The sequence below is a fragment of the Gigantopelta aegis genome, chromosome 2 (assembly GCF_016097555.1).
Source record: "Gigantopelta aegis isolate Gae_Host chromosome 2, Gae_host_genome, whole genome shotgun sequence".
Classification (NCBI taxonomy): domain Eukaryota; kingdom Metazoa; phylum Mollusca; class Gastropoda; order Neomphalida; family Peltospiridae; genus Gigantopelta; species Gigantopelta aegis.
Genome location: NC_054700.1, coordinates 3758361 through 3771048, shown reverse-complemented (window position 1 = coordinate 3771048; position 12688 = coordinate 3758361). Strand labels below are relative to the sequence as shown.

General features: G+C 42.6%; 1 protein-coding gene across 1 annotated transcript in view; it reads right to left on the bottom strand.

The window, feature by feature from the left end:
- The window catches only part of LOC121379215 (probable UDP-sugar transporter protein SLC35A4), a 44940-nt gene extending 34166 nt beyond the window's left edge, over positions 1-10774 (bottom strand). Inside the window, exons 1-2 of the mRNA XM_041507724.1 lie at positions 10674-10774; positions 7787-7899 (exon numbers count right to left, since the gene is read on the bottom strand). Of these exons, the coding sequence (XP_041363658.1) occupies positions 7787-7804 (18 nt within the window). The 5' untranslated portion in view covers positions 7805-7899; positions 10674-10774. The remainder of the gene's footprint in view (positions 1-7786; positions 7900-10673) is intronic.
- Positions 10775-12688: the final 1914 nt, after the last annotated feature.

Here is a 12688-nt window from a genome sequence, read left to right as displayed (position 1 = left end):
CACTTCCTTACGGTGTCATGCAACATGTCGGTCTCTATAACGGTACACTTTTTAAAACCCCACTTGTCACTGAGCCACACTTCCTTACTGTGTCATGCAACATGTCGGTCTCTATAACGGTACACTTTTTAAACCCCACTTGTCACTGAGCCACACTTCCTTACTGTGTCATGCAACATGTCGGTCTCTATAACGGTACACTTTTAAAACCCCACTTGTCACTGAGCCACACTTCCTTACTGTGTCATGCAACATGTCGGTCTCTATAACGGTACACTTTTTAAAACCCCACTTGTCACTGAGCCACACTTCCTTACTGTGTCATGCAACATGTCGGTCTCTATAACGGTACACTTTTTAAACCCCACTTGTCACTGAGCCACACTTCCTTACTGTGTCATGCAACATGTCGGTCTCTATAACGGTACACTTTTTAAAACCCCACTTGTCACTGAGCCACACTTCCTTACTGTGTCATGCAACATGTCGGTCTCTATAACGGTACACTTTTTAAAACCCCACTTGTCACTGAGCCACACTTCCTTACGGTGTCATGCAACATGTCGGTCTCTATAACGGTACACTTTTTAAAACCCCACTTGTCACTGAGCCACACTTCCTTACGGTGTCATGCAACATGTCGGTCTCTATAACGGTACACTTTTTAAAACCCCACTTGTCACTGAGCCACACTTCCTTACTGTGTCATGCAACATGTCGGTCTCTATAACGGTACACTTTTTAAAACCCACTTGTCACTGAGCCACACTTCCTTACTGTGTCATGCAACATGTCAGTCTCTATAACGGTACACTTTTTAAAACCCCACTTGTCACTGAGCCACACTTCCTTACTGTGTCATGCAACATGTCGGTCTCTATAACGGTACACTTTTTAAACCCCACTTGTCACTGAGCCACACTTCCTTACGGTGTCATGCAACATGTCGGTCTCTATAACGGTACACTTTTTAAACCCCACTTGTCACTGAGCCACACTTCCTTACGGTGTCATGCAACATGTACTTGTCACTGAGCCACACTTCCTTACGGTGTCATGCAACATGTACTTGTCACTGAGCCACACTTCCTTACGGTGTCATGCAACATGTCGGTCTCTATAACGGTACACTTTTTAAACCCCACTTGTCACTGAGCCACACTTCCTTACGGTGTCATGCAACATGTCGGTCTCTATAACGGTACACTTTTTAAACCCCACTTGTCACTGAGCCACACTTCCTTACTGTGTCATGCAACATGTCGGTCTCTATAACGGTACACTTTTTAAACCCCACTTGTCACTGAGCCACACTTCCTTACTGTGTCATGCAACATGTCGGTCTCTATAACGGTACACTTTTTAAACCCCACTTGTCACTGAGCCACACTTCCTTACTGTGTCATGCAACATGTCGGTCTCTATAACGGTACACTTTTAAAACCCCACTTGTCACTGAGCCACACTTCCTTACTGTGTCATGCAACATGTCGGTCTCTATAACGGTACACTTTTTAAACCCCACTTGTCACTGAGCCACACTTCCTTACTGTGTCATGCAACATGTCGGTCTCTATAACGGTACACTTTTTAAACCCCACTTGTCACTGAGCCACACTTCCTTACTGTGTCATGCAACATGTCGGTCTCTATAACGGTACACTTTTTAAACCCCACTTGTCACTGAGCCACACTTCCTTACTGTGTCATGCAACATGTCGGTCTCTATAACGGTACACTTTTTAAACCCCACTTGTCACTGAGCCACACTTCCTTACGGTGTCATGCAACATGTCGGTCTCTATAACGGTACACTTTTTAAAACCCCACTTGTCACTGAGCCACACTTCCTTACGGTGTCATGCAACATGTCGGTCTCTATAACGGTACACTTTTTAAAACCCCACTTGTCACTGAGCCACACTTCCTTACGGTGTCATGCAACATGTCGGTCTCTATAACGGTACACTTTTTAAAACCCCACTTGTCACTGAGCCACACTTCCTTACGGTGTCATGCAACATGTCGGTCTCTATAACGGTACACTTTTTAAAACCCCACTTGTCACTGAGCCACACTTCCTTACTGTGTCATGCAACATGTCGGTCTCTATAACGGTACACTTTTTAAACCCCACTTGTCACTGAGCCACACTTCCTTACGGTGTCATGCAACATGTCGGTCTCTATAACGGTACACTTTTTAAACCCCACTTGTCACTGAGCCACACTTCCTTACTGTGTCATGCAACATGTCGGTCTCTATAACGGTACACTTTTTAAACCCCACTTGTCACTGAGCCACACTTCCTTACGGTGTCATGCAACATGTCGGTCTCTATAACGGTACACTTTTAAAACCCCACTTGTCACTGAGCCACACTTCCTTACGGTGTCATGCAACATGTCGGTCTCTATAACGGTACACTTTTAAAACCCACTTGTCACTGAGCCACACTTCCTTACTGTGTCATGCAACATGTCGGTCTCTATAACACTTTTTAAAACCCCACTTGTCACTGACGGTACACTTTTTAAAACCCCACTTGTCACTGAGCCACACTTCCTTACTGTGTCATGCAACATGTCGGTCTCTATAACGGTACACTTTTTAAAACCCCACTTGTCACTGAGCCACACTTCCTTACTGTGTCATGCAACATGTCGGTCTCTATAACGGTACACTTTTTAAAACCCCACTTGTCACTGAGCCACACTTCCTTACTGTGTCATGCAACATGTCGGTCTCTATAACGGTACACTTTTTAAAACCCCACTTGTCACTGAGCCACACTTCCTTACTGTGTCATGCAACATGTCGGTCTCTATAACGGTACACTTTTTAAAACCCCACTTGTCACTGAGCCACACTTCCTTACTGTGTCATGCAACATGTCGGTCTCTATAACGGTACACTTTTTAAAACCCACTTGTCACTGAGCCACACTTCCTTACTGTGTCATGCAACATGTCGGTCTCTATAACGGTACACTTTTTAAAACCCCACTTGTCACTGAGCCACACTTCCTTACTGTGTCATGCAACATGTCGGTCTCTATAACGGTACACTTTTTAAACCCCACTTGTCACTGAGCCACACTTCCTTACGGTGTCATGCAACATGTCGGTCTCTATAACGGTACACTTTTTAAAACCCCACTTGTCACTGAGCCACACTTCCTTACTGTGTCATGCAACATGTCGGTCTCTATAACGGTACACTTTTTAAAACCCCACTTGTCACTGAGCCACACTTCCTTACTGTGTCATGCAACATGTCGGTCTCTATAACGGTACACTTTTTAAAACCCCACTTGTCACTGAGCCACACTTCCTTACTGTGTCATGCAACATGTCGGTCTCTATAACGGTACACTTTTTAAAACCCCACTTGTCACTGAGCCACACTTCCTTACTGTGTCATGCAACATGTCGGTCTCTATAACGGTACACTTTTTAAAACCCCACTTGTCACTGAGCCACACTTCCTTACTGTGTCATGCAACATGTCGGTCTCTATAACGGTACACTTTTTAAAACCCCACTTGTCACTGAGCCACACTTCCTTACTGTGTCATGCAACATGTCGGTCTCTATAACGGTACACTTTTTAAAACCCCACTTGTCACTGAGCCACACTTCCTTACTGTGTCATGCAACATGTCGGTCTCTATAACGGTACACTTTTTAAAACCCCACTTGTCACTGAGCCACACTTCCTTACTGTGTCATGCAACATGTCGGTCTCTATAACGGTACACTTTTTAAAACCCCACTTGTCACTGAGCCACACTTCCTTACTGTGTCATGCAACATGTCGGTCTCTATAACGGTACACTTTTTAAAACCCCACTTGTCACTGAGCCACACTTCCTTACTGTGTCATGCAACATGTCGGTCTCTATAACGGTACACTTTTTAAAACCCCACTTGTCACTGAGCCACACTTCCTTACTGTGTCATGCAACATGTCGGTCTCTATAACGGTACACTTTTTAAAACCCCACTTGTCACTGAGCCACACTTCCTTACTGTGTCATGCAACATGTCGGTCTCTATAACGGTACACTTTTTAAAACCCCACTTGTCACTGAGCCACACTTCCTTACTGTGTCATGCAACATGTCGGTCTCTATAACGGTACACTTTTTAAAACCCCACTTGTCACTGAGCCACACTTCCTTACTGTGTCATGCAACATGTCGGTCTCTATAACGGTACACTTTTTAAAACCCCACTTGTCACTGAGCCACACTTCCTTACTGTGTCATGCAACATGTCGGTCTCTATAACGGTACACTTTTTAAAACCCCACTTGTCACTGAGCCACACTTCCTTACTGTGTCATGCAACATGTCGGTCTCTATAACGGTACACTTTTTAAAACCCCACTTGTCACTGAGCCACACTTCCTTACTGTGTCATGCAACATGTCGGTCTCTATAACGGTACACTTTTTAAAACCCCACTTGTCACTGAGCCACACTTCCTTACTGTGTCATGCAACATGTCGGTCTCTATAACGGTACACTTTTTAAAACCCCACTTGTCACTGAGCCACACTTCCTTACTGTGTCATGCAACATGTCGGTCTCTATAACGGTACACTTTTAAAACCCCACTTGTCACTGAGCCACACTTCCTTACTGTGTCATGCAACATGTCGGTCTCTATAACGGTACACTTTTAAAACCCCACTTGTCACTGAGCCACACTTCCTTACTGTGTCATGCAACATGTCGGTCTCTATAACGGTACACTTTTTAAAACCCCACTTGTCACTGAGCCACACTTCCTTACTGTGTCATGCAACATGTCGGTCTCTATAACGGTACACTTTTAAAACCCCACTTGTCACTGAGCCACACTTCCTTACGGTGTCATGCAACATGTCGGTCTCTATAACGGTACACTTTTTAAAACCCCACTTGTCACTGAGCCACACTTCCTTACGGTGTCATGCAACATGTCGGTCTCTATAACGGTACACTTTTAAAACCCCACTTGTCACTGAGCCACACTTCCTTACTGTGTCATGCAACATGTCGGTCTCTATAACGGTACACTTTTTAAAACCCCACTTGTCACTGAGCCACACTTCCTTACTGTGTCATGCAACATGTCGGTCTCTATAACGGTACACTTTTTAAAACCCCACTTGTCACTGAGCCACACTTCCTTACTGTGTCATGCAACATGTCGGTCTCTATAACGGTACACTTTTTAAAACCCCACTTGTCACTGAGCCACACTTCCTTACTGTGTCATGCAACATGTCGGTCTCTATAACGGTACACTTTTTAAAACCCCACTTGTCACTGAGCCACACTTCCTTACTGTGTCATGCAACATGTCGGTCTCTATAACGGTACACTTTTAAAACCCCACTTGTCACTGAGCCACACTTCCTTACTGTGTCATGCAACATGTCGGTCTCTATAACGGTACACTTTTTAAAACCCCACTTGTCACTGAGCCACACTTCCTTACTGTGTCATGCAACATGTCGGTCTCTATAACGGTACACTTTTTAAAACCCCACTTGTCACTGAGCCACACTTCCTTACTGTGTCATGCAACATGTCGGTCTCTATAACGGTACACTTTTAAAACCCCACTTGTCACTGAGCCACACTTCCTTACTGTGTCATGCAACATGTCGGTCTCTATAACGGTACACTTTTTAAAACCCCACTTGTCACTGAGCCACACTTCCTTACTGTGTCATGCAACATGTCGGTCTCTATAACGGTACACTTTTTAAAACCCCACTTGTCACTGAGCCACACTTCCTTACTGTGTCATGCAACATGTCGGTCTCTATAACGGTACACTTTTTAAAACCCCACTTGTCACTGAGCCACACTTCCTTACTGTGTCATGCAACATGTCGGTCTCTATAACGGTACACTTTTTAAAACCCCACTTGTCACTGAGCCACACTTCCTTACTGTGTCATGCAACATGTCGGTCTCTATAACGGTACACTTTTTAAAACCCCACTTGTCACTGAGCCACACTTCCTTACTGTGTCATGCAACATGTCGGTCTCTATAACGGTACACTTTTTAAAACCCCACTTGTCACTGAGCCACACTTCCTTACTGTGTCATGCAACATGTCGGTCTCTATAACGGTACACTTTTTAAAACCCCACTTGTCACTGAGCCACACTTCCTTACTGTGTCATGCAACATGTCGGTCTCTATAACGGTACACTTTTTAAAACCCCACTTGTCACTGAGCCACACTTCCTTACTGTGTCATGCAACATGTCGGTCTCTATAACGGTACACTTTTTAAAACCCCACTTGTCACTGAGCCACACTTCCTTACTGTGTCATGCAACATGTCGGTCTCTATAACGGTACACTTTTTAAACCCCACTTGTCACTGAGCCACACTTCCTTACTGTGTCATGCAACATGTCGGTCTCTATAACGGTACACTTTTTAAACCCCACTTGTCACTGAGCCACACTTCCTTACTGTGTCATGCAACATGTCGGTCTCTATAACGGTACACTTTTTAAACCCCACTTGTCACTGAGCCACACTTCCTTACGGTGTCATGCAACATGTCGGTCTCTATAACGGTACACTTTTTAAAACCCCACTTGTCACTGAGCCACACTTCCTTACTGTGTCATGCAACATGTCGGTCTCTATAACGGTACACTTTTTAAAACCCCACTTGTCACTGAGCCACACTTCCTTACTGTGTCATGCAACATGTCGGTCTCTATAACGGTACACTTTTTAAAACCCCACTTGTCACTGAGCCACACTTCCTTACTGTGTCATGCAACATGTCGGTCTCTATAACGGTACACTTTTTAAAACCCCACTTGTCACTGAGCCACACTTCCTTACTGTGTCATGCAACATGTCGGTCTCTATAACGGTACACTTTTTAAAACCCCACTTGTCACTGAGCCACACTTCCTTACTGTGTCATGCAACATGTCGGTCTCTATAACGGTACACTTTTTAAAACCCCACTTGTCACTGAGCCACACTTCCTTACTGTGTCATGCAACATGTCGGTCTCTATAACGGTACACTTTTTAAAACCCCACTTGTCACTGAGCCACACTTCCTTACGGTGTCATGCAACATCACTTAGGGATGTGGTTCAAGTCAGTTACTGTATAAACTAACTTGTGGTATGCGCTCGGGACTATCGGCTGTCAATCAAAACATTGAAAGTGTGCAAATAACAATCCATACCACTTACAAGTTTATGTGGTAACTTCAAATTAATGCATACAGGTACACTGTTTGGATAACATATTTCAATTAAAAAAATTCAAACATTTAATAAAAATATTCCCCGACTGCCAAAACAATGAATTATAGTAGAGTAAATTGAGAAAAAAGAAGTAAATTCATAATTTGAATATACTGATTCTCTTTTCAAACACATTTCACAAAAGGAAATAGACGACAACTTCTTAGAAATCGACCATCATGAAACATTGTGCTGAATGAACTAAGGCCAAATAAAAATAAAAGAGTTGGTGATCGTCTCCGCCCGTACCTGAAAAATGCACCCGCCCCTGAATTTATTTTATTTTTTATTTTGTTAAAAACTGTTAAAAATACGTCGAGATAGTAGCAATTCAACTTTCGAAAGTACCGTAACGGGTGACACCATCACCAGGTCCATCTGGCAGCCAGTGAAGAACTACAACTTCCAGGCGCATGTGCTGTTGGCTGCTATTCCCACAAACAAAATGGTCTCCAGGGTTTTATAAAGTTTTTCACAGAAGTTTTTTTTAAAAATACCTTGTCTTTAAGAAACATCACAGGAGTAAAAGGAGATCTTCTAAACAAATGATTGCATCCTGTTGACCCTGACTACACAGCCATCGCAATTACTCCAAGGTAACCAGTACACACTGAAAAGGAAGGAAAGAAGGAAAGAAATGTTTTATTTAACGACGCACTCAACACATTTTATTTACGGTTATATGGCGTTTGACATAAGGTTAAGGACCACACAGAGTTTGAGAGGAAACCCGCTGCCGCCACTACATGGGCTACTCTTTCTGATTAGCAGCAAGGGATATTTTATTTGCGCTTCCCACAGGCAGGATAGCACAAACCATGGCCTTTGTTGAACCAGTTATGGATCACTGGTCGGTGCAAGTGGTTTACACCTACCCATTGAGCCTTGCGGAGCACTCACTCAGGGTTTGGAGTCAGTATCTGGATTAAAAATCCCACGCCTCGACTGGGATCCGAACCCAGTACCTACCAGCCTGTAGACCGATGGACACTGAAAAGGAAACATAGTGACATAATCCTAAAACATTATGCAGGTACATGTACAAGTAATCATCCATTTCTTGTTTTAGCCTGATGCAGTCGATCTGGTATGATATCTATCCCCACGAGTGTAGGAAGGTGCTAAAAAGTGTGTGTGTGTGTGTGTGTGGGGGGGACGACTTTTATATTTACACACTTTTACACTATTATAAAGCAAAAATATCTGAAAAGTGGGGGTGGGGGGGTGGGGTGCCCGATTTCCTACGCCAGTTATCCCCATTGGGCTATTTCTTATTCTAGCCAGTGCACCACGACTGGTATATCAACGGCTATCCTGTCTGTGTGATGGTGCATGGGAAAAAGATCCCTTGTTACTAATGGAAAACGTAGTGGGTTGCTCTCTAAGACTATATGTGAAACTTACCAAATGTTTGACATCCAACAGATGGTGATTAATAAATCAATGTGCTTTATTTACGTAATTAAACAAAACAATTAAACTATGTACATACTACAAAATGATCTCCATTTATTAAGTCGACACAACAATACAATGTAATTGCACCAAGTTCATCATCAAGTACATGCTTCTGGTACGTGGTATGTTTAGAACACATTGTAAATCTGGCATTGTTTGAATGACTCATGAACATGACCCGGGTGACCAGACAAATGTTATGAGTTTCTTGTTGGTGATGCAATTGACTTCTCACACTATATACTCCTATTATGTGGCATCACTTTCAGAAAAACAATCAACTGTAGTTTTTAAAGATAAACATGAAGAAAATATAATTTAATTTTCTCTTGTGTTGATATTCTTTGATCACTATGTTTATTGCTTTTTTATTTATTTTTTGCTTGTTTGTTTGTTTAAAATATATTATAAATGTCTTCAACAATATTTCACAAATTGCATATTAAACATATTTCTTTTTTATCTTTTCAAAACACTTTTCTTTTCATGCCAGGTCACTTTGCTAGCCACCTCTCCACCCCCACCCCACAATTTCCTACACCAGTGGAGGGGGGGGGGGCTCCCCCCAATCAAACCATTTTGTTTCCTGTATTAAATTTTATAAAATCATACATAGTTACGTATCATAGTATTGCCCCCCCACCCCCCACACCCCTCTAAAATACTGGCTACGCCTGTGTCCTACAATTACCATTGATGTCCCAAACTGCGTTCACCTAATGACAAAAACACGAAGACGATATTTACGGAAATACTATTCTACATTTTTCAGCTACGATATATGAAACAAAATAGATTGCAATCAATTAACGTAAAAAATCAATAATGTGGACATAAAACAAATCCATTCTAGTAAATAAAAGTGAAACACCCTCCGGTAAACGGGAAAGAGTGTGACGTTTCTAACTGCGTTCAGGCGCATGCGTTAGTAACAAGTATTGTACCGCACATGTACGGTTCGTCATTTTTTATTTCATAAGGCCACTATATGAAAAAATATGTTTCTTACTATGCACAGTTGACGAACACTTTATTTAATATTTTTTAAAAGGAAAAATTCAATTTGTCAAGTGTTGGTCCAGTCCGCGTTTTACCAACAGCCATCTCTAACACTTGTCAATAGGGGCTTACGGATAGGCATTATGTTCATACAAGTGAATAGGTTGTAAAATATAATTTTATTTATAAATTGATTCTTAATTAATACAATTTATACACTAAAATTATTTATAATCGTTATCAATGGATTATGAATACTATTCACTACAGTAGAGGCACAAAACAGTAGCATACCTTTTGTTGATCTTGCATGTGTGAGGTCATATGTAACACGCACCGAATGCTAACTCATCTTTCTTCATTTTAAGTCAATTTCTATGAGTCATGTGGACCCGATATCGGTAATTTTATGGAATAAACAAAAACGACTTAGTAAAATTAATGGTTTTAGGGGTTTGTAAAGTTTTGTATTTAGATACTTACTTGTTTGAACATTATTGTTAATGAAAATGTTCTAGAACTGTGAAGAAAAGCCTCACAAATGCAAGGCAAGCAGACGACAACAAATCAGATGTTAAATGCGTGAAACGTCCACGAGAAAACAAAGTGAACGGAGTTGGAAGCATAACGCAGTTAGGGACGTTGACGATATTACTATTATTATTATAACGCAAGACACGTTATGAATGAAAACTATTTAATATTACATTTATAATAGACATACTATTTAAAGTTTTGCTTTTAAATGTTTGATTATTATTAATCATTCAAATTAGAAATGACATCGTTTTGGTGAAACGACCACCAGCGTGACCAGGGCCTGCTGTGGCGAACTTTCGTTTGTGTGATCAACCGATCCGGCGATCGTCTGAACAAAGATTGAAAGATAAAAACAGCGATTCGCTGCTGCATCTACGAATCACCTACCAAGTGGCATGATTTTGCTTCACAGATTTCCCATTGTAAACAATCAGCACGAACAGCATGAATATAATAATTATTGAATGGATAATTTTAAACGAATGGTAATTATCATTCTAACATCAATTTGGAGTTATCTCCCATGGTTCCTGATAAAACCTCTTGTTATCATTAATTTGGTCATTTGACCCCTATTTCCACCACTCTCCAGCGTAAGCAGGGCCGTAGCTAGGATTTTTTGTTGGGGGGGGGGGGGGCTGGAGGGGCAACTGAGTAGTTAATAGTCTAAAACTCCTTAAACAGTTAAGAAGAGAATTTTCTTTAAGTTTCTATAATGCAACTGCCCCCCCCCCCCCCTGCCCCCTCCGCTAGCTACGGCCCTGGTAAGCGTATGGGTTCCCATTTTGTACGGGGGTGGTGGGGACAGGCTGACGTCAGTCCGAATGAAACATAAACAATGTACGCTGATGACATGATTCTGTTAGCTGGACCCCCCCCCCCCCCCCCCCAGAAGGGTTACATAATTAATAAATGATTGGTGCTGAAGTGTGGGGCTTTCATTTGGGTCATGATGTTGAAAAAGTACATATACAGTTTTGTAAAATATTATTGGGCGTGAGAAAAGGAACGTGTAACGAATTTGTTTATAGCGAACTGGGACGGTTTCCACATCAAACAAATTGAGAATTTTTAAATGGATAAAGAAAACAATTACGTATAGCACTACTAGTCTAATTGTATTCTAATGGGTATATATATGAGAAATGTCATAATGTAATAACAATTAATTAATTAACATTAAAATACACTTGGATTAAACTATATTTGGACTTATATCGTCTGTTGGCGACAGTATCTACATTATAATCAAAGAAAGGATATTAGTTACGTTTTAAGTAGTTATGTTGTAAACAGTAAAACAACGACAACGCCAAAAGGACTTTTATACCGACATTTGTTAAATTAATAGAAACGCGTCATATGAAGAAACCGGTGTTGGGGACGGCCCAGGGGGGGACAAAGCTGGCGGCTCAACCGCCAGTGGCGCTCCCTTCTGTGACACCGCCCCCACCAAGTCCTCCGGAGAGGAAGCAACCACTCGTGGTCCCTGCACCCCCGGAACGGCCGTACACCACCCAGGACATCAAGATGTTCGAACAGACGAGTGTGCCACCACCGACTTCTACCTCCACCCCAAAGACGACGACTCCGGTGCAGCGGTCAGTAACGACCGCTCCCGTCGAGTCGCCCCATGGACTTGTTGTTCCGGCGGCGAAAAGGAAGGCGACATCACCGACCACCCAGCCAGCCAAGACAAAGCCGCCGCCGGAATCCGCTCCCCCTGCTGATGACGAATGGACCATTTCCATCAGTGGACTTCGCCGTCACCTCCACCAGTACATGCAGGGGGACACGCTCCAACCACATCTACTTCGGGGAGGATTTCTAAACGCCAATTGGAAACCAATGGAGGACGGCAGCAGTTTTGAGCTCCACTCAAAGATCTTCGGTGGAACCAAGGGAATAGTCGTCACGCACAGAAGGGACCAGACCTACAGGCAGTGCATCCTGTTTTGGGAACTCGACAACAGATCGATCCACAGGATGCTCAAAGCGGTCTGCGGCCCCGACTATTCCCTGGTGGTCAAACATCTCCAACAACTTAGGAAACAGCTGCCGTCACTCCGAGACACTCCAAGCTCCCCGAAGTAGACCAACCTTACCTAGGACAGGTATCCTCCTTTTTGGGCTTAGTTGGACTTTAAACATTTTCGATCGAGCCTCAAAATTCTTATGTTTATTTTTTTATAAATAGTCCAACGCAATTTACTTTGGCGCCCGTTCAATTGCTCAAATCACCTTAAAACCTTTTTGGCCGAGCAGTCAAACTTATTTTTGGGTTTAAATTCTTAGTCCGGACATGATGCTAGGTGCAGTTAGTCTCCGTAGATTTAGGTTTTTCTAGTTAGATCCGAAGGAATCGAAATTCAGCCAGTCAGAACACGGCCCATTTTCGGTGT